This window comes from Bactrocera oleae, chromosome 4 (assembly GCF_042242935.1).
Source record: "Bactrocera oleae isolate idBacOlea1 chromosome 4, idBacOlea1, whole genome shotgun sequence".
In the NCBI taxonomy this organism is placed as follows: domain Eukaryota; kingdom Metazoa; phylum Arthropoda; class Insecta; order Diptera; family Tephritidae; genus Bactrocera; species Bactrocera oleae.
Window position 1 is genome coordinate 43,288,947 of NC_091538.1, and position 25,148 is coordinate 43,314,094.

The following is a 25,148-nucleotide window of genomic DNA, read 5'->3' on the forward strand; positions in this document are numbered from 1 at the left end:
ACGTATTATCAAGTCTATGGAAACTTAGTTAGCTTTTACGACAGGTGGCGCCCGAGGAGAATATGTTAAAAGAGGTTACAGTTGTATACATTCGCTTTTAATAACCTGATACAGGCGCTCATTTATTTTTAAACACTCGAATAGAACTCCTGCTAGTCTCGTCCAGCTCTGCTGACGAATTGCTTCGATGCGAGCTCGAGGCACTCTGTCTAGAGGAACTCGGACATAAGTGCTATTGGCAAGTGAATTTTGGTTTTTATTTGTCGCGACTATATTTTTATTTGTAACATATTGTAATTTACGGACAGGCAGAAATTCCTCGACTTCTCCCTAGGCTGTAGGGATGTTGCACCCTTCATCGCAGAAAAGAGAGTTTTAAGGACCACTTCTTCTCTTTTAAAAAGTTTAAGAACACGATTTGACACTCAAGAAGTGCCCCTTTGAGAGTTTCACCTTTCTAGAGCTTTGGATGTTAAATTAGCTGAAACCATCCAAGTCCGCGGGACCTGATGGCATGATACCCGGGCAACTTTTGCGAACATTATAGTTTTCATGGTGTTAGTAGGTCCATCAAAAGTTTGACTCATTACTGCAGAGAAACAGCTGATTAACAGATGTGCAGAAATTATTCTAGGAAAAAGCTATTGCGGGGAAGGAATTGTCCTTCTCGTTCGTTGAAAACAAAAACAGCTACGGAAAGAGGAAAAGGCTTATAGAACATGCCAATGCCAACAAGTGCCTAAACTTAAACAGGCGAGGATTTTTCTGGAAGAGTTCGATACAAAGCAGTTCCAGGAACTTATCACCCTTCCCAGGAACAAATTTAGACAGCTTGAGGAAATTTATACAGGTAACTGTAGCCTGCGGTGTCATCTGCATAGATTAGGGCACTGCTTCACGGATTTGTGTCGCTTCTGTGACCAGATCAATAGGTGGCAACACTTCAAGCTGTAATTTTTTGGCTGAGAATTTTTGTGTTTTTATTTTACGAAAATCTTCAAGGTTAATCATTTTAATATATATTTATTAAGTGATTTAATTGAATATTTAGTGATTTGATTTTGAAATGCAAGCTAAGTATTATATAAGTGTTCTTAAGTTTTGTGCATTATCTTAAAGGTTAAATATTCCAATTTTGGTGCCGAGTCAGCACCTAAAACTGCACGCGATATTGTTTTTTAAAACTGTCTTGGTTTTGAACTTTGCTAAAGAAAAAAATGTTATTATTTTTGCGTTCGTTTTTAATTGTATTTATTATTATTAATATTTTATTAAAACTTTAATTTATTAGATATCTATTCGATTTTGCTTTACTTATTTTTTTATTTGATCTTCTTTTAATTTTCTTGTTTGTTTATTATGTCGGGCAATTGCCACAACTGTAACATTAAAGGCGAGTCAGATCGCCCATATTAAATGTGTTAGACTGACAGGTAGAATCTTAGATTCTATTCCCGACTGTAAAGGATTGTGTTGGTCCTGTTTAAATTTTTGATTGAAATCGATATATTTAAAGTTTAAAAGCAGACGCGAAAGTTTAAAAGTGTTCCGTTATTTAGAGTAATCCTCTTGTTCTGCCAGAGGACTCGTATTATCCTGCTTTGGAAATATCTGTCGAAATCATAGGTAATCCGGGGATAGTAATTATCAAACTTCTAGCTTCTGTACTCGGTTTATTATTTGAAAAGAATGTTCCAATAGTAATTGTTAATAAAAGTAAAACTACAAGTCCGTGGTTTTCGAAAGAGTTATTAAAATTAAAAAACAGAACAACATTTTGAAAAAACCGGTTCATTTTTCGACTATTCTAAATATTCTGTATTGCGTCGACAGTATTTTTACTTCCACAAAAAGAGCAGAAACACCAGAGCACATACTCCTGGATTTCCCCGCAGTCAGGCTATCGGGCAATTAAACCGGTGAGAGAAAATATTACAGCTATTAACTCAACAGACTGAACTCAACAGGAGAGTGTACAATAGATCCCAAATCACATATTTCTACTCACGAGCTTTCTTAAGACTCAGGTTGAAGCATCTCGGTACTCATACGTTCTACGTAACAGGCGAATTGACTGAAATTAGCCACCTCTAAAAATTTGTGGCAGGCTCAAAGTGCTTTGTCGCTATGCAACGGTTTCTTCAATTCTTCCTTCCCCTATTCTTGCATTTACTATTTTTGTTCAGATTGCATATTTTCTAACCAGCAGTGCTTATATACATATATATAAAAATTTCCGTGATTAATATTTAATATTTTAAGCGTTTGTTGCTGAATAATGCAAAATTGCGCATATACATATTTTATACTACTGGTTGCAGAAAGTTTCTCTGGTTGTTTTAAGCTAATACCTGCCTCGCTCACCTCTTGTTACTTCACAGGGTGGATAGAACGTCAATAAATCACGTTGTCTGATGTTATAAGTAATTTACCTTTCAACTTTCAGCGACATCGGTGGCTCTAGTTGATGAACTGCGAGCGAAACGCATCATTATTACTGTTACTACTGTTGCCATCAGGAGTGATGCTTTAGTTGTACGCTTTTTTGTTGAATCGCTGGTGCCTTATTGGTGTAGGTGTGTGCGGGTGCATGATTCTGGATACGATGTCGGCCGCAGAGTGAGTTGGCCCGTGTGTGTTGTTGTAGCGCCATTTAATATCCTGTGGCATCGAACAAATCTGGCAGCACCAGAGGCGGACAGTTGTGGGGACTGCAGGTGACGCGCGGCGTGTCATCGCTCGTCGAGCCATCTATGCACACACATTGCAGGCAATTTCCGGTATCCTGTGGCAGTACATCGCCGATTTTGTATAGCGTGCCTGTAAAGTACACAAATAGAAAATATAAATGAGCGCAGCGAATAGCGAAGTTGTGGGTTTGTATGCTGAATTCTCGGCCTCGTTGGCAACGGGGATTGATGGCGACTGATCGGCAAGTGTTAATGTATTTTCTGTGTATGTGCCCCCACCGATGTGTATGTGTGTGTGTGTGTAATTATGCATTTTAACGTTCGGTGCAAATAGTAAACGAATATCTGTTAAGTAGAGCGGAAAATTCACACTCACTCAGTCAGGCCAACCGAATACAAATGAACATAAAACACGGAGGTAATATAAATAGTATTGTGCACCGTGGTACATGTACATCGGGTATTATAGCGGTACTTTTAGAGTAGGTATATATGATTACATTACGGTAGGCGCTCATGAAGTGGAAACACTAAAAGCTGTGCATTAACATCTATTTCCTGAAGCTTGTGACAGTTAGAAAGCCATTTTTTCTATGCAACCGATGCTTGGAAGGATTTGAGGCTGAGAAAAGGCAAGTAATCGCTAACTCTTCTCCATATTGCTAATGCCTAAATTAAAAAAACTACTTTTAATTTGGAACTTCTCCAGCAGCGAAGCAAAGATTAACGAACGACTGATTTGAAATGAACAGCTTCTAAGTATACTTGCAGTCTAAAGTGGCTTATAACCGAACATCTAATTTCCATTCATCCAGTTAAATTTGTTTAGGTATCTCATATAACCTCAATGAAATGAAGTGGTTAAACTGATTTAAATATTAGATATTGTTCTTAACTTAACATTCGAGAAAGAGCTTAGTTTGAACAAAACAGATCATACCCACAATAGTCAGGTCTACGTAATCGAAACGGATCCGGACTTGTATCCGGTCAAGAATAGTTTTGAAATTATTAGGGCAAGGAGGCGTTAGCTGGTGTTAAGTTGTATCGATATTCGGTACTTAGAGGGCGTCGGGTAGTAGAAAGGCTGTGCAACCTTCACAGGTTTTCTGGTCGAACATTGTTTTAAGACTACGTCAAACTGGTTCAAACCCTTGAAGTCCCCGGAACCAGATGATATCATACCTGCGCGGTTACAGAGTGCATTATATATGTCTTCTAGTTACCAACTGCTTTTGAGTTCCACATATCCCTAGAGTATAAAATCACGAAGACCGATAAAGGTGTTATGTAATCTACAAGTATTTTAGGCTTATCGGCTTCTCCTGGGTTTTTTAGAAGAGGTTAGAGGAGCTCATGGAGATATGAATCTAAAGCAGAATTACATAGGACCAGTTACTAAGAGCATCGATTTGCCTTCATCAAAGGAAGTTTGGTGGACACTGGTCTACACGCTATTGTGATAAGGCTGAAGGCAACACCACAAGATGCGGTGGATACCAATTGTTTTATCGACGAGGTCTTAAACAATGTGCGACTGGATATGGTTACTAGACCTCTCGGTACGCTTATGGTTGAGTCAAACCTCAAACATCTCATCTATAGTGACCTGCTACGGATCTTGGAGGAATTCTGGAAACGAAGTTGTTGGAATTATGGGCAAACAACTTTTGGTTCCTTCATCACAATGATGTACTAAGTCATACTGCATTGCTTATTCTCGACTTTTTTGCATTAAACTCGACTCGTATCGTTCCGCAACCACATTCGCCCGATTTGGCTTCATGCGACTTGTGGCTATTTATCATCAACCTAGTAGTTCGTAAAAACGTACGTTTTTGTATTATAACAGCGAAAGCCCTCAGAATATTAAGTTTGTCTTAGATGTAAATGCCAAAGATGAATTCCTCAACTTTTTAACTAACCAGCGTACTTAAGAAATTGCGAAACAAATAAAAATATCTAGACCCAAGCAGATTAGTCGAAGGAGTTTCCTAATCACTGCCGCAACTGGAACTAACTTCGTTTAAGTATAATATTACAGCTATCCATTAGCATTTCACTAAACAAAACCGAATAAAACTGGAAGAATGATAAAAAATGGAAAAATCAATCTCGCTGCTGACAAATTGCCAATGTACCATAAATTACGCTGCGCCTCGAACAATCAGTGCTAAGCTAGAGGAGAGCAGTAAGAACAGAGGCAGAGGGGATATGAAAGTGGAAGCGTTGAGGAGCAAAACAGGGAAAATATTTAATAAAAGCGAAAATGCTTTGTGCCACCGCAAGTCCTTCACACTTCGCGCCAGCAAATACGCATAACTGCTGGCGTACGAGTTCGTTTGAAGTGCTTCCTGCGAGAGCGGGAGAACGCTGCTATTGCACACATACATGTGCATACATGCACAAGAGTATGCGTACATGTGTGAGCTTACTGCAGGTGGCTCCGCCGTGCCACGGCTTGACGCGCGACTGCTTTCCGCATAATTCGAATAATTTAAATGCGCGCATCAGTGGCGCACATCCGCTCTGTGATTGAGTGAGTGCGCACATTGTGCCTACAAATGAAACGCTGCCAGCAGTCAATATCGACACACCGGCTTACTGGTGAAGTAACTGCCTTGTGGGCTAAGAGCCAGATGGTTGATTTGATAGGGGCAAGGAGTGGCGTTGCCATAACAACTGGCTCCATTGGCCATAACTACTATGAGCTTTCACAGGAAAAAAGGAAACAAAAAGCGTATGAAAAGTGAAATGTTCACGCTTAAACGCCTAGTTGCTTTGCGCGCACTATGGACTACCTTACACCCTACACACATACGCATAAATATAAATTAACATGGGTGTGTGGGAATATGAGTCCGTTTGGGGAAGTGACAGCTCCTTGGGGCTCACTGTAACACTGACACACAGTCATGTAAACACAAACACACACACATATAAACTACCATTCAATTCATATACCGTTGTAAGTTGCTCAATCGCTTTGTGTGTTTTATTGGTCACCATTCGAATTTTTCCGTTGCGTGCGAGCGGTGAATTGTGGAATTCACTTAATAAATTTTAATTTATTGTATGCCAGAATTGTTTTTTTCGTTAACTGTTTGTAGTTATGACAATTCTGCGAATGTGGGGCCAGAGGAGGTGTATACAAAGGCTTTTACTTAACAAATTGTTTTAAAACAAAAAATACAAATAAAAAACAAGGAAGGGCTAAGTTCGGACGTAACCGAACATTTATACTCTTGTGAAGTCAAATGGTATACTCGTTTCAGATTTCTTTGTGAATCTTGCCGCCTTGTTCTATGTTGACCGAGATTTTCGGTAAAATGTAAATTGGGCGGTGCCACGCCCACTATCTAATTTTGAACGATCGAAATGGATCATAACAAATATCGTGCTTTTTGGTGTAACAACTTTCTATAAAAAATTGTCAAAATCGCACCATCATTTTTAAACCGATGATATCGCTCAATCTGTAGGGGAATTAAGTGAATATTTTTGTACTTTTGCAACTTGTTGCCACACAGTAATATAGCCTTGTTCTTTTAACGGTTGGTTGTAACACCTAAAAAAAGGTATTGGGTTATATAACATATGTACATATATGTACTGTAATAATCTAAGCTATATCTTTAGTAAAAATTGAGATATCTTTATGAAACTTGGTACACATGTTTATAGGCACCATTAGACGGTTGGTATTGTAGATGGGCGGGTATCGAACTATTGCCAGGCCCACAAAATTTCATTAAGCGAAAACCTATAAATATTGTAGTATATTTCGATCTTAGTACAATACAAATGATGAACTCGGACAACAACGACGCCTACTTCGCTTAATTAAAAATTTTAAATTTCATCTTATTCTCACACTTGACAGTGCAGAAATCAAATATCAAAAAAGATATCGGAATTAAACTTTATATAAAGAGTGTCTTTGGAGCGTCTGAAATCTAAAATTTAAAAGTCTAAAATCAAAGAAATCAGGCCAAATCTTGTCAAGCAAAAATCTGATGAAGACTTCTAATATAAGAATTTTTAAACATCCGGCTGATTTTATGCCTTATATATAATATTAATCAGTATGTGAAGTATATTATTAAAAGTGTATGAGCATCTTTTTATGATAATAGCCGTTATGTCATGATGCTAAAAATTAATAAAATCGGGTCACCACTAAACCTGGCTTTCATATAAAAAATTATGCAATATATATAATTTCCTGTTTTAGATGCTTTCAACAATATTGTCATCTAGCAGAAGTGTGAAATAACTAGCATATTGTATTGAAAAGCATTCTTTGGATTCGATATGTAGTGATATGTTTCCAAAGGGTTTAACTCACGCTCGATATAGAATTTTGTGATTTTCCACCGATAGTCAAACTTACGCCACATTAACCGTTTTGATACAAAAACTGTAACTATAGACATGAATGAACAGAGCGATAACCAGGCATTGATATATAAAATCACTTTTACATTCGTTTGATCGTTGTACTTCACCAACTTATTTTGTCATCTTCGTATTGAAAGAAATATAATATCATTCTAAAACCTGTTTCGTGCTTTAACCGATCATTTCGTTAATATTGAACTATTCTTATTTTATGCCTCATTTACTAAGCCCATCGAAATTCGCTAAATATTCAAAACCATTTGTACCTGTTTGTATATAAACATTGTTGCATGTGCTGCTTGGGTAAATATTAATTTGTGCTTATTTGCTGAGTTTTTTTTTCGAATGACAGCTACATTTGTTTTGCTGTCGTTTAAACTCAAACATAGCGGCAGAAAACATAGCTGCAGATGCTTAAATTTCCGGTTGAGAGCCGAATGTGACAATATGACAATATGACAGTGTTGCAATGAGTGTAGCGGAACTTTGAGCTCCAGCGGGATTATACATACAATAATCTACAATATGTGAGTATGTTTTCAGCTTGATGTTGAAATAGGGAAAGCTGCAAGCGGTAGCTATTTGCAGTGTAAACGGATATGATATACACTGGCGTTGGCAATATTATTTGTGACACATATAACACGTCGTGATTTTCATATATTTACTTACATACATACATACATATGTACTTAAGCAACTACAAATATATTTCAAAATTCAACATGTACATTGTATATAATACATTTACATATATACTTATGTATATGTAAGCAAATATGTAGAAATCATATTTCCATCTAACAAACAATAACAGATGCCATTGCCAGTATTTGCAAAAATTTAATATAAGTTTATAGTCAAAATTTCTAAGTTTAAATTAAACGAGAATAAAGTAAATTTTGGTTGCACCAAAGCTGTAATACCTTTTACATATACCAAGGTTCCACAAAAGAATTTTATTCCGATCGTTCAGTTTGTGTGGCAACTATATGCTGAAGTGGTTTGATCTGAAAAATTTCCTTGAAGGTTATACCGTATCCTTAGACGATAATCCATACCAAATTTCGTGAAGATCTTTCGTTAAATAAAAAATTTTTCCACACAAGAACTTGATTTTGATCAATCAGTTTGTACGACAGCTATATGCTATAGTGATCCGATATCGGCGATTTCGACATATGAGCAGCTGTTTAGAGAGAAAAGGACGTATGCGAAGTTTCAGATCGATATCTCAGGGACTAGTTCGCGTATATACGGACGGACAGACGAACATAGCTAAATTTGCTCAGCTCGTTAAGCTGACGATTTATACATACTTGTATATGTTTATATATTTAAGGTGTACGACGGTTTTTTCTTAGTGTTACAAACTTCTTGGCAAACTTAATATACCCTGTTCAGGTTATCAAACTGCAATGTCTGTAAATAATAAACTTCTATGCAAGGCAGATGGACCCAGTATTCATCACACGGGCGTTAAGGTCCACCACAGCCATATGATGCCTTTCGTATGTTGGAATATTATACCAGAGATCAAAGAAAGTAGGGTTGTTTGATATTTACACCTCTCTGTGCAAGAAATTAAAAACTGAGAATTAATTTTAGCATTAAATCATATTTTGGGCAAGGCAATGGGTTCACTTAATGCCACTAAAATAGCTCACAGATATATGGAAATCCATAAATTATGAATATTTTTGCTTAAACATGATCTGACACGATTTAATTCATTTAATTCATATTTAAATACAACAACATTATGGTGAAAAAAACATTTGTTCATTCAAAGATTTCATCTATTTTTGGTTCAAAGATACACTGTTATTATGAGTGCCAAAGGACCCAATGTAAGTGTTTATGAAAGATATTATTGCTTTTATGGAATAATATAAGATTTATAAACACTTAATTTACTTTTTTTAAGTTGGCAGACGATTTTGGAAAAGAATATGTTTTCTGTATATTCCCCAAAATGTAGTATATATGCATACGTATGTGCCTAGGCAGAAGTTTTCGTACATTAAAGCAAAATAAAGTAGCAGCTGTCGCATAACGGACTTAACCACAGATTAACCAGGCTAAATGTGTTCAGTTAAGGGTCGGTCGGTGACATATACCTGTGATTAGGTGTCCGAATACATAATAAATGTTAACAGACGGCCTTGTTTGCACGCTGTTCAAATCAACATTCATAATTCGAAGTGTTGGCGTGCCAAATACACAAGCGACAAGTAGTATGTATATAAAGCTGTCACCCCATTGACATAGAACAAGCACAAGACACAACATGAGCGTCAAAATGTTTAGCAAACAACAGATTTTTCTTTCTCATTTTCCTTTCGCTTCCATGCTCTATGCAACACACATACATTACAACATGGGCAAGTGTGTAAATAAATAAGCATTTGCAGCGGATGCGTATGGGTGTATGTGTGTGTACCTGTAAACCCCATGACATTACGCAATCACCGAGGCATTACTTTTTGTTTATTCAACAATTTATTTGTCGTTTGCCGTTCGCCATTTTGGTTTAGGGCAACCCCACTGCGCGCCTGTGTGTGTATCTGTGTGAGTGGCTGTCGCTTTGTTTAATTTTTATTTATTTAGCGCGTCGCACTTCTACACATGGCACACACACACAAGGTGCATATGTGTTTTTGCATTGTTGTTGTATAAAAGTACGTTGTTATTTCTAATTTATTTTGTTGATTTTAATTTTGCTTTGCGCTGTGCGTTTAGCAGCAGGAACAACGATCGTACAGCTTTAGTTGCTCATACGCCCGGGGTCACCGCACACAGCGCGCATACAGCTTCGTCAACAAGTTCACACCTTTCACGGGCTCAGCGCTTATGTTGTGTTTAATGGCGGGGGCGCGTGGAGGCGAGCTCACTGCTGAGAGACTGCGTTGTTGTGGCGCAATTTCCTGGCAGGAAGGTGTTTAATTAATGAAGCCTTAATGAATGTGCATGAACAAATGGATTTTTAGCCTTCAAATAAAAGAAGAAAAATGGAATTTAATCCTATGAGATAATGCTGAAAGCATCAAATTCAAATACAAAATGTCGTCTATATAGAAAAAAAATCTTAAATGTATTCGATTATAATTTTATATTTGTTTTTTGTAGGCTAATCATATAAATGTGATCTCATTTGTGTAACTCAGTGGTCCACATAGTTATATACAGCGTCTAATAAAACAGATGGCATGATTTTAACAGCTCGTTGCGGCTATGTTCATTTACGGATCTATGTCAAATTTTGTCAGTGTGTTCAGTAAAATTTGCCATTGCATCATGCCACTTTCCACTTTGGTACTACCTCAGATGAGACTGATTTCTGATTCCTCGTGTAGATCAAAAAACTCAATTACATCTCCAAAAACTTGGTTGGTGTGAAACGACCTCCATTCGAAATGAGGCTGAAAATGGCATTACCACCGAGCGGTATAACTTCGATGTTGACTGAGTATGTTGAATCAAGAGTTTACGCCAATCAACGAGTAGCACGAATACAATATTCAGCACACTATAGCCAAAATGCTACACAGGGTTATACAATTTGGTTTACACGGTTTGCCGACGCCATATTGATCAAATCATAATTGTCATAAAGTTATCTGCATAGTAAAAAAAAAAAAAAAATAAATTAAATAAAACAACAAAACCCATTTTGACCAAATTTTAGTGTTTTATTTCATTTTAACGTCATTATTGTTGGTAGACCCTATACTTGTACAATTTTTGATTACATATTAATGAAAGTATTAGTTTAGAATATAAAATCGTCATTGTGGGACACGAAATTAATATTATATTTATTTAATATTTTTCTTCTAATCGGAGGATGGTGAAAGGCTTCTTTAAATTCTAGATCGTTTCATCAATTCTTTAAACAATATTGGTGCTTAGTGAAGAGATTGACATAGATATTTCGGTGATTTAATGCTTGTCTTATCTAGCTAGTTTACATTTTAAGGGTTTCCCCAAAGCGGACTAACTTAGGTTAGTAACCTAACTATGTGTATTTCATCATTCAGACTAATTAAGGCGGAATCAGCTAAATCAATAAATGTTAAAAGTTTTAGCAGACTTGTCCTTGAATTCAACAATGTTGTTTCAGCAAGTAATTAATATAAGAAAAAAATATATAAATATTTTCGTTAATAAAAAGAAATAAGTGTGAGTCTTTGTAAAAAATGTACTTTTTAAATTCGGGTTAGAGTAATATCGATTTTGGAGATTGTACAAAAAATACGGTTAAACGCAATTGAAGTGAAAGATCAATCAGATAATCATTAGTGCATTGCTGTTATAATATGGATTTTAATATATTTCAAATGAGAAAAAAAAAATGGTTTGGTTTTTATTTTGTAGATGCCCAAAGGAAAACTTAATCTAAATTATCGGCTTATTAAGTTGTTATTAAGCTTTAGACGTAGCCTAGATGTGGACCATAATTTCAAAAAGTCGAACAAAATTGGATCAAAGTACAATTTTAAGCCTTAATGCCTAAGCAGATTTTTTATTGGTCTTACGGCGTTTTGTGGACTTATAAGATCGGACATAGGTGTTCTCTTTTATGGCTTCACAAACCAAAACAAACCCTTACTCAAAAAATAAATTATCTAAGTTAAGCTTTAGCCTTAGTCTTTGTCTTATTTTACTTAATATTACATGTAGATACATATCGGTACATTTGAGCACAAATGTTTATACTGATGTGTTGACACAAGCCCCTCTACATTAACAATTAAATGCACTTCATGTAGATTTCAAGAGAACAGCAAATGAAATCGTTGCAGAAGAACATGAACTCCAGTTAAGTAATGGCTATAGTCGTTTTGCATAATTTCAATTATGCGCCAGATACGTGTATAACGGTATCACTGACAGCCCTCCCACGGGTTCAAAAACACTGCGACAACCCTCAAAGCACCAACATTCACAGCGGGCATTCACTAACAGCAAAGCTTTTTTAGCCCATATCTACCCACACACATGCATATTCGTGTATACGTGTGTGTAAGTGTGAGTACGTGTGAATAAATGCTTTGCACGCTTAGAGGCGCAATTGAGAATTGGGAATTTGGCGGGCAGTATGCCAACTAACTGACAAATAAATAGTGGCGACGCTAACAAGTGTCGCTTGTATGTATATGTACATATGTATACCATATATCCATTGTATATATGTATATACAAAAATGTGTATTTTATATATATATTCACATAAGTATGCCTGTGCAGTTGCAGTGCTTCGCTTGGCGTCGCTTTCCGACTTTCATGCTACAAGCAAAGCATACATTTAGGCGCAATACATTATTTATCCGCAAAAAGCTCGCTCTCACACTGACTGCGGAAAGCTGCTGCAGCCGCTTAGTGTGTGGAAAATGTGTAAATTTCAAGATGACAACAATCAAACCAAAGCGCACTTGGTGAGCCTACACCAAAGCGCCTATATGTATGCTTACATGCATATGCACTAAGCTGACCCCATTTGAATTGTATTCGGGTGAGGCAAGCTGAAAAGAAATGTACACATGCATACACTGAAATAGGCATAAAAGCAGCTTAATTTCACACAAAAGCATAATCACAGAGTCAGTTTTTGCATTTCTTCCATGCTCAGATTGAGGCTTTAGATTTGAATGCTTGTTATATGTGGGAAAGAATTTTGGCTTTTGCTTATACATCTGAAGATCGGTTATTAGTCCACATTTATACCGATTTTTGTATTTGTCATATGTCGCTTATTCACACCCTGCATTGCCTTCTGATTGCTTGCGGCAGGAGGCATGCAACTAGAATTTTGCTTCAGCACTCATTACAGGGATGTGCACATAAGCGTATTATCTAACTTGATTTTTGCACTTGCTAGTATTTAAAAAAAAATGTAAATGTGTGGGGGTAGGTACTCTTAAGCATCTTTGCAATTTATGTGTGCAACAAAGCGCGTAATCCAGCTCGGCAGCTTGTTATTTGTGCGTTCTGCCTTAACTGGAGCAGGCGGCCATTGAGCTACTTTGTACTCAGGCATTTGTCTATAGATATATAAATATATAACGGCATATAAAAATGTATGACGGTATTAATTCAGATTAGAAAGTAAGTAATACTAATAAAAGTTGATTGAAAATACGTTTTTATATGTGTGAAATTAAGGGTAATCCACTCTCTCCCTCTCATGTGCAGGTGCTTTTCAACAGTTCCCCTTCTATAAAAGACTTAGGATGTTAATTAATTAGAAAGTTAATTGTGAGTATAAAAGGAAAATGGAAAATTGTAAAGTTTTTCTATGGAAATATTTCAATACCTGGACTTTCATCCACGTTTACTGAATAACTGCAATTACTACTCGTATGGTCTTAGTTTTATATCACACCGAAAATTTTAATTTCAAATTCACTGAACTAAAAACTACGTAAAAGTAGAAAACTTAATATAATATATTGACGTAAGCCTGCATGCTTTTAAATGGAAGCGATTGAAAATGCATCACTAGAAAATAATACTGACATAAAGGATGTTTTACTAAGACATGTAATTTCCAAGAATAAATAAAACACATATAATATTATATAATGATATGGCCAAGCATTTTTATAAATATAACGCCTTCGCCTTATGTTTTAAAAGTGATTTTCCGGCTAGCTTGAATAAATTTCAACAAAGAGGTTAAATTTTCGAAGATTTTTTCAGCGAATAATATATTCGTCGAAAGTATCAATCGTCTCGGATTTCTTCAAAGAATGTAGAAAAAGTGATTATATTTTCTAAGTACTAGGGTACTATTTCCCTCATGGTATCTAGTATCGTAAAGACGAAAAACAAGCAAATTTATCATATAACGACATTGTAAGGTTCGTAACTAATAACGTTGGTAATTTATTTAATTTAATTAAAATGGAAGCACTATTTTTAATCCCACGACAAAACTCGAAGGCGAAAAAGGCAAAACTTACAGCCGCTGTTTGATGAGTTGTTACCAGTAGCGTTCCCCATTTACAGTTTCAACCGGTTTTAGAAGCTCCTACTACAGCACGCGCTTCAGCTCCCACCAAAAACAAAGCATTACCTTGTCCTCATGAATATCTGGCTTTGCCATAGATTTGGTTGGCTGGCATGCCTATTGCCTTCCAAGACCAAATACTTTAAGTCCTCTTAACCGCTTTTGACTTTTTGCTTTGTGAATATCTTATTAAGGCAATAAGGCAAATGCACAAATTATGTTTCAGAAAGATTTCTGTCTGACTGAATTATAGTTTGACCCCAAGGCGTACCCTGGGAAGTGCATAAATGTGAGAAATTTTTTTATAAAATGGTTTTGTAAGGTAATTTAAAAAGGAAGTATATATTAAATCACCTTAAACCATTTATAATTCCATGACAAGCATTCAATTTGAAATATTTTTTTTTATATAGCGGTATGTAAACCAATATATAATTTTACCTTTGAACTTATAAAGAATTATTGGTGCTTCCTAAAAGAAAAAATTAAACTTCATTCTAATTAAAATACAAAGTTTCATGTTCCACCCACAGCAATTAGAAACTACCAACATCTGTTTCTTGCTGAAAGTAAACAACAACAAACTTTCATAAACATTTAGATTTATAACCTAAACGAAGTTAGAAAACATATTTCACCAAGTCGCTACGTGTTTGCCGAGTTTGGCAAAGTTGTAAATTTGGAGCTGCCGAGCTTACACGGACACTAATGTCTGCGTATGTTTCTAGGTGTAAATGACAAATACATACGTATCAATAAAGTTGCTGAAGTAATGCAAGAACTGCAATACCGCATTGTTTTGTCCGCACTAACTTCGTGTGGCAGCGCGATGTTGCAAAAACCTGAGGACAAGCATGTCTAAAACAGCAGACAAATTAATGCAAGAACTCGAAGGCATGTGTATATTAGGGTGTCCGTTATTTTTCAAGCTCCTTGTTTTTGTGCAAACGCCCCTGAAGTTTCAGTTTTTGCCTTAAAAAATATCATACATTGTAAACACGCACTTTATTTTCAATTTCCTTTGCAATCAAGTTTTCATCTTCAATGCAAATAAATGTGTAACTTTAAAAAGATGATATTCAAATACAACATTTTCTGCTTTATATAAAATGTCTGCATACAATTTTTCACTAAAACATTCCTATAAAAGTTATACACAGTTAAATTTATGCATCAAATATACTGTACTTAAAGAGTACACCATGTCGTATGCGCAACACAGAATGCATAAGTCACTTGTACGAGTATGAATTCACGTCATTTAATTTAAAAGTTTTTCTAAAAGCAACATTCAAGTTTTCGTAGAGCGGAAAAATTTTAAATAGAACATTACTTTTCCAAAGTTGTAGATTTAGTTGCTTAATTAAAAATGGCGAAAACTAAAACTACAACGGCGTTTGCAAAAAAAAAACAGTAATTTCAAAAATAATTGAAATAATACATAAAGCTTACAGCTAAATTTAACATTTAGCTTCTAACACGTATGTTATGACATGATAGAAAAAGCAACACAAATGCCACCAAAGCAAATTAATCATTCACAGTCGCGCACTTACACTCCACCCTCACCTCTGCACACAAAAAGGTAGAGAAATTTTATTTTTTTTTCTCACTGTTTTGTTGTATTTCCTGAAGCGCGATTTTAATAATTAAATGCAGACATTAATGACAAAAGTTTTGCGCGAAGAACTTATTTATTTTGCCTAAGTTCCGTTAGGTCGCAGGGAGTGCGCGAGCCGTAAAGCGAGTGTCGATCAGCGTTGAGAGCGTGAGCTGAATTTTACATAACAACGAATTCAAGTGTACACCTATTCACAAATATATTTGGAATGTATATGTATGGAGGAGTTTTACGTCACGCCGAAGCATCACCGCGGCATGCAATCCAATATGGAAAAATTAAATGTTATTAGAGAAGTTGAAAGAAATTACACAAGTTTAATGCGTTCAGAAGTTTTCGCATTAAATTTTATTTGCCCTCAAGGTGTAACCTGAAATAGCAGCAGTATTAGCAACACATATTAAGATGCGAGTGCGAGTATGCATGAGTTTATGAGTAGGGCTACATACGAGCCCGTGTGTGGAAGTCGCGTCAAAGCAACCATAGTAACTGTAAAAGCTAATCAATATCAAATTATTAATACGCTAAGAATTTTATATAATATTTTCACAGGAAATACATTATGTGTGAATTCTGATATACTCGTAATTATTACTTTTTAAAATAGTGCTCAAAAGTTTCTTTTTGTTGCACCTTTTTGTACAAGGGTGGTCCGATAAGTACTTAGTTTCATCGCTCGACACAAACAAACACAATCTTTGCCGAATGAAGGCGCACGATATAGTTGCGACAAAAGGTATCTCAAAGGCCTGCCTGATATATTGGACATGACGTTTCTCTTTCGTTTGGTGACCGTCGTTGAAGCACGGATCCGTTATTAGAAACCAGAGACCAAGGAAATGTCGAAACAATGTTTACTTCGAGAAGATCTAAACGGTCATAAGGCCCTAAAATGCCGAGTTATTGGGTTGAATTAATGCCGCATCGCAGAAAAACCGGACACATTTGGCGTTTAAAAAAATTGTGTATTACTACAATGCATCTGCTCTCACCTCCTCTTATCGCATTTTGTCTTGACTGTTGCGACTGTCCGCGATTTTTAATTTAATTTAGCAACTAGTAACCACATTTTCTTTATCTTGCGAAACTTAATTCTGCTTCTAATTTTATGCCTAATATTCCTCGATTCAGATAGATCAACAAAAGACCTTAAGGGGTTATATCCGCTTGTGAATTTCGAAAAAAGCTCTTTTTCTGGTATATATATTGAACATACTTATATGTATGAGAATATTCTCAGATAATTTAAAATTGATCCGACAAATAATTTCGGAGATATGTGCATATTTGTCAGGACACCTCCGAAATTAAAAATTTTGCGAAATGAATAGTCGATTATTGAGGAACATTAGAATACATTAAATTCTTTAGATTTAAATTTTTTTGCTTATAATTAAATGGTTCTTCAAACAATAAATAACAAGTGGAGAAAAAGTGGATACGAAGTATATTTGTATGTTATTCAAACACAAATTTTTGATGTCAAACTTTCGCTAATACCAAAAAAACGCTTAGATGTCACCTAGTCCCGGAACCAGCGATATTTTCTATCCTTAGGCCTCTTCCATTTTAGAGCATCACCAAGTATGTTATCAGGAAGTTGGAAAGCAAAACCGAGTTTTGCCAAGAAATGTTATCTACATCTAATTGTTTCTGATCCTGCATATTTCAATGAACTTGTTGAACCGAAAAGAGAAATATATTATATCACTGTCTTAATATTCTAGTGTCAATAAACTCGTTTTGAAGTGTGCTTTCCACTTTAAAGCAAAAGCCTTACCTTCTGTAAAGGAAATGTTGACTATTGTGAAAAAAATTTGTTTTAAAATACAGTGCGTTCCAAAAATAACGTTTTTCCTTTGCGCAATCAATTCTCAGAAAACTGTTTTTTATTTTTTTGCAAAATAACACATGTTCAATTGCGATCACTGACGTGTACAATTCGGTAAGTTTTTTCAATCTTCTTCCCATCGAAAAAATTTTGCATTCAGCACAGGAATACATCAGCTGTGATTGGAAGAATGTTATATTTCCACATGACTCAACTTTTGAATTGGGACGTGTTTGGCTAACCAAAGGATAAATATTTGTTCAAAAGAATGTTAAGCACGGCAAAAGGTGCATGCTGATGGTTGTCTCTCTGCTCATGAATTTTGGGATTTGTGATGCTTTACAGAAAATCTGAACGCCGTTAGAATCACAAAACTTTTTATAGAAGGTTAACTGAAGTCAGCTGAAATATAGCAAAAATAGCCAAGACTCTGTACTCAAATGTAACAAGAAAATCGTATTGTTACTTTGGATTGGCTAACACAGTTACCAGACGTCTATCCAATAGAGAATGTGTGGGCTTTAATGAAAGTCAATACATTAAGAAAATATCTAACGTCAACAAAAGATTTCATTTGGCTACTTCAACATACCTGGCCGGTGTCATGTGAAATATGCGGAAAATTTAGTGGCAAGTTGTCATCAAAGATGTGAGGCTATATTAGAATACGCGGGAGGTTGCAGCCAGTATTGAATAAACGTCAACACAATGTATTTTCTATAAGTAAAAAATATGGAAAACGGTTGGCCTCAAGGGCCATCCCTGCAACTTCCCTCTAATTTCATACGCTAACGTTCAAATATCGCTTTTTTCACTGCTTTTGAGCTCTTCGAAATTTTTCGTTTTCGATATCTAGCAAGTAAATCAACCGATTTCGACCCGGTTTACGGCAAACGATGTGTTTATTCAAGGTTTAGAACTGATTAGTTTTTGGTGTCGATCGGTCAAGTCGTTTGGAAGATTTTTCAAAATTTTTATTTTTGAGATTTCTCGAAATCTACTGGTCCGATTGGGTTCAAACTTACACGAAATTCAAGTGCAATGAAACCCTTTGGAATGTCGTTTAGTTTATTCAAATCGGTTGAGCAGTTTAATAGTTATAAGAGGGTCACATACATCCACACATACATACAGACATACGGACATCATCGTAGAAATATTCGGGGAAGCTTCCTCGACCCTCAAAACGTCGAGATCTGTTGAGAACTCGATTTTTGCAAAATGGGGTGAAACCAATATCTTCCCGATTTTTAGAAAATTTTCCATTTTCTTAGCGGGAAGTTAAAAAATTTTCTGAACAACCGCTTCCTACATTTTGGCAAACATAAATGTTAATTTTTGATCGCACTGTATCATATCAACACTGTCTAGTTTTCCAACCAATAAAACAGTTTGAATTGTACTTTCTACTTTAAAGCAAAAGTCTTACGTATTTTAATATTTATACCAAAAACTTCCTGGAGTAAGTTTTTAATAGTAAAACGTGCAAACCTTTTTTTTTAAAACAAAGCTAAGCTTCAGGCAATTTCCGTTGGAATATTTTCGAAGAAATCTCTTCTGTTGGCCCTTTCCTGAATCATAACTTTCAGCCAATGCACTGATGGCATCAAATAACATGCATAGAAGACATCGTCCAAGCAATTCCAACGCAGACGAACCACACATCTATATTAATATTGTACAATATATGCTCAGGCTTAGATAGGTACGGAGGCTGTCTGATGATACACCTCCGAAACATCATTAAGAAATCTCCGACCGATAGTTGCGATTATTTTTCTATACAAAGCTTTGCATTTGCATAGAAGATGTTCTACAGTCTATAGGAAGACACTACAGTGGTCTGGTAGACGGAAGGTAATGAAAATGTTAAAATATTTTTCGAAAAAAAACAAAAAAAATAAAGATGTTGTTCCAGTAGCATCGGTAATGATTATAACGTAATCAAAAATACTTCTCAATTCATTGAAACTGAAAGTTGTTTTTTTAGAAGAGAAAGCAGAGCTAAATTGATTACAAGTAAAATAATTTAATAAAATTAACTTGAATTGTGTTAATGAAACAAAGCAATAAATATAATCAAATAAAAATTATTTTTATTTCACTGAAATTATTTGAGGCAATTTAATAAGGTACCTCAACAGAAGGCTCGCTGTTTCAGAATACATTCGCTTCTTAAACCTCCCTCAAACGTTTAGTAGCTGGTGGTGCGAAATTTAAGTGGACGCCACTAAATGTTCCGAGCGCTCAAATTACAACAACAAAGAAGCATAATGTTGCCCAAACGACGGCGAACGCTATTCAATAGCAACCAACACTTATATGGTGCTGCCCGCAGTTCAAGGTCGTTGTTGTTTGCTTTTAAAATGTGTTTCGCTTGTTCTCACCGTCTCTGTGCAGAAAGCTTAATTATTGCCTGCTCGACTCCTTCTACCTCAAACTACCATAAATACGGACATATAATATATACATACAAGCATTTGTTCCACAACCCAATATCCAGGAGAACCTATGTATGGTATGTATGTAAGTAAAAGTTTTATTAAATTTTCTCGGGTAATACGTTGTGTGAGACCGCAAAATGAGACCGCCAAATAAAGTATTTGGCCGAGGTCTCACCAAAAGCAAGATTGTTCCGCAATAAGTTGTTGTTGATGTTTTTAGAAAATCTCTATTTTCGGTATTTACGCAAAAGCTTTGAAAGGCATGACACATTTAACACAACTTCGAGTTGAATGTTGCATAGTTCTTACTCATAACACAGCTCTACAAACAAATTTTATTTTTTGTTGCTCTGGATATCTTAGCAAATATTGATGTTTTCAAGTGTCTAGAATACGAATTCATATAAGTATTGAATGTGCTCTTGTTATTATTGTTATTGTATATCCTATGTTTTAATCAAGTATCCGGTTATTGGTAATAAAATATATTCTTGTAGTCATGATAACAGCTTCGGAACCTTTTTCGTACATGCAAGCATCACGCGATCTCTACCCTCAGGCTCCTTATCGAAAATATGCGAAAGATTATGTGAAAGGTTTTTATAAAAAACCAAACGTAAATATATATATATACTTATAGTCTATTAAATATCCTGTTTTATCCCATGAAAATCTTTCTTTGTGTTTATTATTAGTGGAAATGAATGGACGATTGAAACATCTACGCTTTAAATATTATATCAATATTAACTGAGTGATTTAACACGTGATCAAGTTGTGAATGAGAAACCAATTTGTCAAAGCTTTGGACGTGGAATGAATTTAAATACATTTATAGAAAACTTCCTAAGCTTTATAAGAAAAAGTTAAATGGTGTAATATTTAAAGGTTTTCAAATACGGAAAATAATGAAAGATATAGACATTAAGATGAGTTTTCCGAAAATTTAAGTTGGAAAAGTTTGGTGTTGATAAACGAAAATTTCCGAGGTAACTATAATGCACCACATTATGAAGAAATTGTGAAAAATATGCTGACATGCTTTTAGACTCTAGGGGAAAATTTGAGTATCAAGTTAGACTATCTCCTCAACCATCACGATGGATTTTTGAATATTTTGGGGAATTAAAGTGAGGAAAAAGGCGAACGGAACAGGATCTAAAAAGGATGGATAGTCGATAGCCTTGGCAGCTAGTGCTTATTAAAATTTTTATTATAATTTCAATTGTAATAAAATCTTAAATAATAATAATAATAAGGTATTTGATGGCATATTACTGCTGGTCTTTAAAAAGATATTGTCAACTAGAAAATTATAAAAGAAATGCTCATAAAAACAGTTTTTTTTTTAATACTCGTGTGTTTTCGCAATTTTTCTCTCTGCTTAATTCAATGTATCGTTACTCATCAAAATATAATTGACATTATAAGTTTGAATTTCTTTTATTTTGTTACATAGAGAAAAAAACCAGTGTAATCAATACTCAATTAAATTCCGAAATAAAGGGTTTATTTTTATACACGTGGTTTTCAAGAAGAATTAAGACAAATATAATTTATTGTTATAGCTAAAAGTTAGCTTTATTATAAAAGTGAGGGTGTTTCATCATGTTTTAAAAATGATATCGGGCACGTGACCGCCGCGGCTGGCTCGTCGTTGGCTGTATGGCATGTGGCGTTGTCTTGTTGGAACTAAAGGTCGTCCATATCAATATCCCCCAATTCAGTTACGAATGAATCAGCAATCATGGTCCTATTGGCTATCCCATTGACTGTAATATTATGGCCGGTTTCATTTTTGAAAAAATATGGACCAATGCCCTCTGTTCATAGAGCACACCCAGCAGTGTTTTTTTGAGGACGTAACGATTTCTCAGCAATGGTTTTCTTATTATCATCACTCAAAGTGCGACAATTTTGTTTATTAACTCGGGAATCTTTTTGGTTTTTTTTTTTAAATTGGCACAATTTGTAAACGTCGTTCCCGAGTAAGTCTATTCATTATAAAATGGCAAACCAAACTGGGTAAGAATCAATTACCAGCTGTCAAAAGTCCCGCAAAAGTATTGCCTCATTGAAAACCACACGTCTAAAAAAACACCCCTTACTTTGAAAAATATAGTTTAGGATTAATAGTACCGAAAATTAAGCAAAAAAACAATAAAATCTTGCTACCTTATAGGAAAATATAAGAACCATAATGCTAAAGTTAGTTAAACTGAGATTATCCTTGTCGACAACAACATTAATTTTCCCAAGATCCGCAATACAAATTTAATTAAGGTACTGTTAATAAAATTTAAATGTGCGTAACTTTGCTTAGAGTCACCAAACAATTAGTTCTGCTATGATGTGGTATAAATTTATCGCAGCGGCAGCTGACTTGACAAATGCCACCGATAATCGTGCTTCAATGCACACACAGAAGGCCGCAATAGCCTACACATATGGACATAACAGCATGGAAAATCGCATTGAAATTCAATTCAGCATTTGCGAAGAAAGGAGCGTATACGAATATAAGTATATGTATATTAGAGTGAATGTTAATCGTAAGCAGAGAGTATTTTTAGTGGATTTTCTAGATTTCAGCTCTTTTTACCTTGACTTCTGCGATACATAACCCTTTTCCGCACCACTCTAATATGCTACATGCTTGATATTAGACTTACCCATAACATTGCACTGTCGCTCCGGACTGCTCGTTTGAACGCCAGTAATTGGTAACGTTGTTGTTGCATTTATTGCCACCACTGTGCTGGAATTGCTGCTTGCCGCCTGCTGTGAATTGCTGCTTGACTGCGTAATCAAATCGGCCTTATGCTGTTGTTGAGCTTGTTGTTGCTCATCCGCCGTGGTGAGCAATATATCGATATTCACCACGCTGCCATTGTATTCACTACTGTAATCGTTGTAGGAACTGCGAAAGTAAACGTTATCAATTTTGCTATTGTTATTATTTCTGCCGAAGCCAACGCCACCGCTACCGCCCGTTCCCCTTGTGGCGTTCGTGTCGTTTATTGTTTTTGCTGCGGTCGTTGCGTTAATAGTTTGTGTCCCGGCGAGACCGGACAAATCTGTGCGACGTGCTGGTGTCGCGCTCTCTAACTCCGAGGAATTGTTGTTATAATCAGTAAAGCTACCACTGTTGTTCTTATTGTTGTTGTTGGCATTAATTTCGGTGGACGTGAGCCAGCGATGGAAGGCGTCATCTTGGTCTTCTTCGCTGCTTTCGCGATTAAACACATCCTGCTGCCGGAGTTCCGCCATGTTGTCCTGCAATGAGAGAAACAAAAGAGTAAATGGCGGGGATTTTCGTATTTGTGTTAAGTGCGCTGGAAAGTTTTGCAAAAACTTTTGTACGTCGACAACGCTGCTGCATGACGATTGTCGACATTAAGTGCTTTTGACCCTCGAGCGCATGCAGAGAATGGGTCAGCAGAAGTGTGGGCGTGAGTTAGCGGGGTTGTTTGGTTGGCTGAATTTATTTGTCGCTTATTGGAAATTAAATCTTAATGCATTTAAATTGAAATCTAATTAAATGGGATGCTTTGAGTATCAAGCATTACTAAAGCCTTTTGCAACACGATTTTACTCAGATTGCTATTAATTATTCGAAGCCCACTAAAAGGGCACAAAACGCAATTAAAGTGATTTTAGATTATTCAAAAGCCGCAAATGCTTCTTTTTTAATAATTTTTTAATAGTAGGTGGAAAGCAATACGTCCTTTGACGTCTGACTGTGGAGGACTCGCACATTTGGAATTCAAACAGAAAAACTGAATTATATTGTAATATTTCTGCATTGTAATTTTAAGGAGGAGAATATTAAGTTTGAAGCATTTCATTTCCAAAAAAATTTACAATCAAAAACCAGATCCTTTTTTTTTGAATACATCATGTCTAAACAATCGATTCGATTGCTTGAACAAAGACTAATCTAACCACCTTTCTTACTTATATTTATGACAAAGACGAAAACAAACAACTCACACACCTATGTTCATGATTCATCACCATAAATTGAAGAAATCTGAAATAGGTACTCTCTCTGTTTATGTAATGTATTCAGAAAGTAGCGGTTATGTAAATTGAATCCTTGAAAACTGTATGGAAGAAAATAGTGCGGCAGGTTTGTGGGATATGTTCGATAGAATAACCGTAATGTATAGGTCATATGTAATCAGTATATGCTGAGGCTTAACATTTGAATAAGAATGATTCCCTTGAAACATAATAGAGTTTATATTTTCCATATGTACTTCCTAGCTTTCGAAGATATATTTATAATTGCAATGACTACTCATTTCGCTGAGTCTACATTTGTTTGTATTCATTAAAGAACAAGAGTAAAATACCTTCAAGAAAGTGCCTTAAAATCTGATTTGTGTGATTTATTTTGGTTCCTCAAGGGACGAAGGCTTCTGAGAAAAGATGCAATGAAACTTATTTTAAAGCTTCCAAGTTTTGTTTTACCGATTTTGCACCATTTTTACGGTTGTAAATGCCAAATTAATGTCAAAAATGAAAATATAAAATAATGTTTTAATTACTACAAAAAACCAGTCAGGAAACTAAAACTGAAATATATGTGGTAAAAACTCAACAAAAGAGACCAAGGTCAATATATTGGGTATATAAGGAAAAATCAACTACATAATTAAGCAGTAGTATATCTAATATTATATATTCACTTAACTTTGTTTATACATATTACTTGTTGACCAATATATATAAATTCAACCGGAGGTTGGATATTCGTATATTAGGTATATGTGGGCTAGGGTTATTATTGACCCGATTTCAGCCATTTTATGTATAAGATAACACTATTTTGAGAGCGAATTAATCTGATAATCTCTTTAAGATATCTCACATATTGACAACAACAGGAAGTTCGAAAATCTTTCTTTTAAGTATAGAAAGACGTTAATCATTTTTACCATCACTACATATTATGTTCAGAAACTCTCATTAAAGTACTTCACAGATTGGCCGATTTGTTCGTTTGAAAATCAACCATATTTGCTGGGGTCCACATATTTGGTATCTCGGTCTTTGAAAAGTTATAGCCCTAACGTCATTGGCTCTTGATTTATATACTATAAAGAATCATACAGAATTCAAAATTTTATATATGAGAAGTAGA

General features: G+C 35.4%; 1 protein-coding gene across 1 annotated transcript in view; it reads right to left on the reverse strand.

The window, feature by feature from the left end:
* LOC106624490 (probable serine/threonine-protein kinase yakA) overlaps positions 1–25,148 on the reverse strand; it is an 89,685-nt gene that overhangs the window by 11,794 nt on the left and 52,743 nt on the right. Inside the window, exons 6-7 of the mRNA XM_014244239.3 lie at positions 22,672–23,275; positions 2,433–2,820 (exon numbers count right to left, since the gene is read on the reverse strand). Coding sequence (XP_014099714.2) covers positions 2,654–2,820; positions 22,672–23,275 — 771 coding nt within the window. The 3' untranslated portion in view covers positions 2,433–2,653. The remainder of the gene's footprint in view (positions 1–2,432; positions 2,821–22,671; positions 23,276–25,148) is intronic.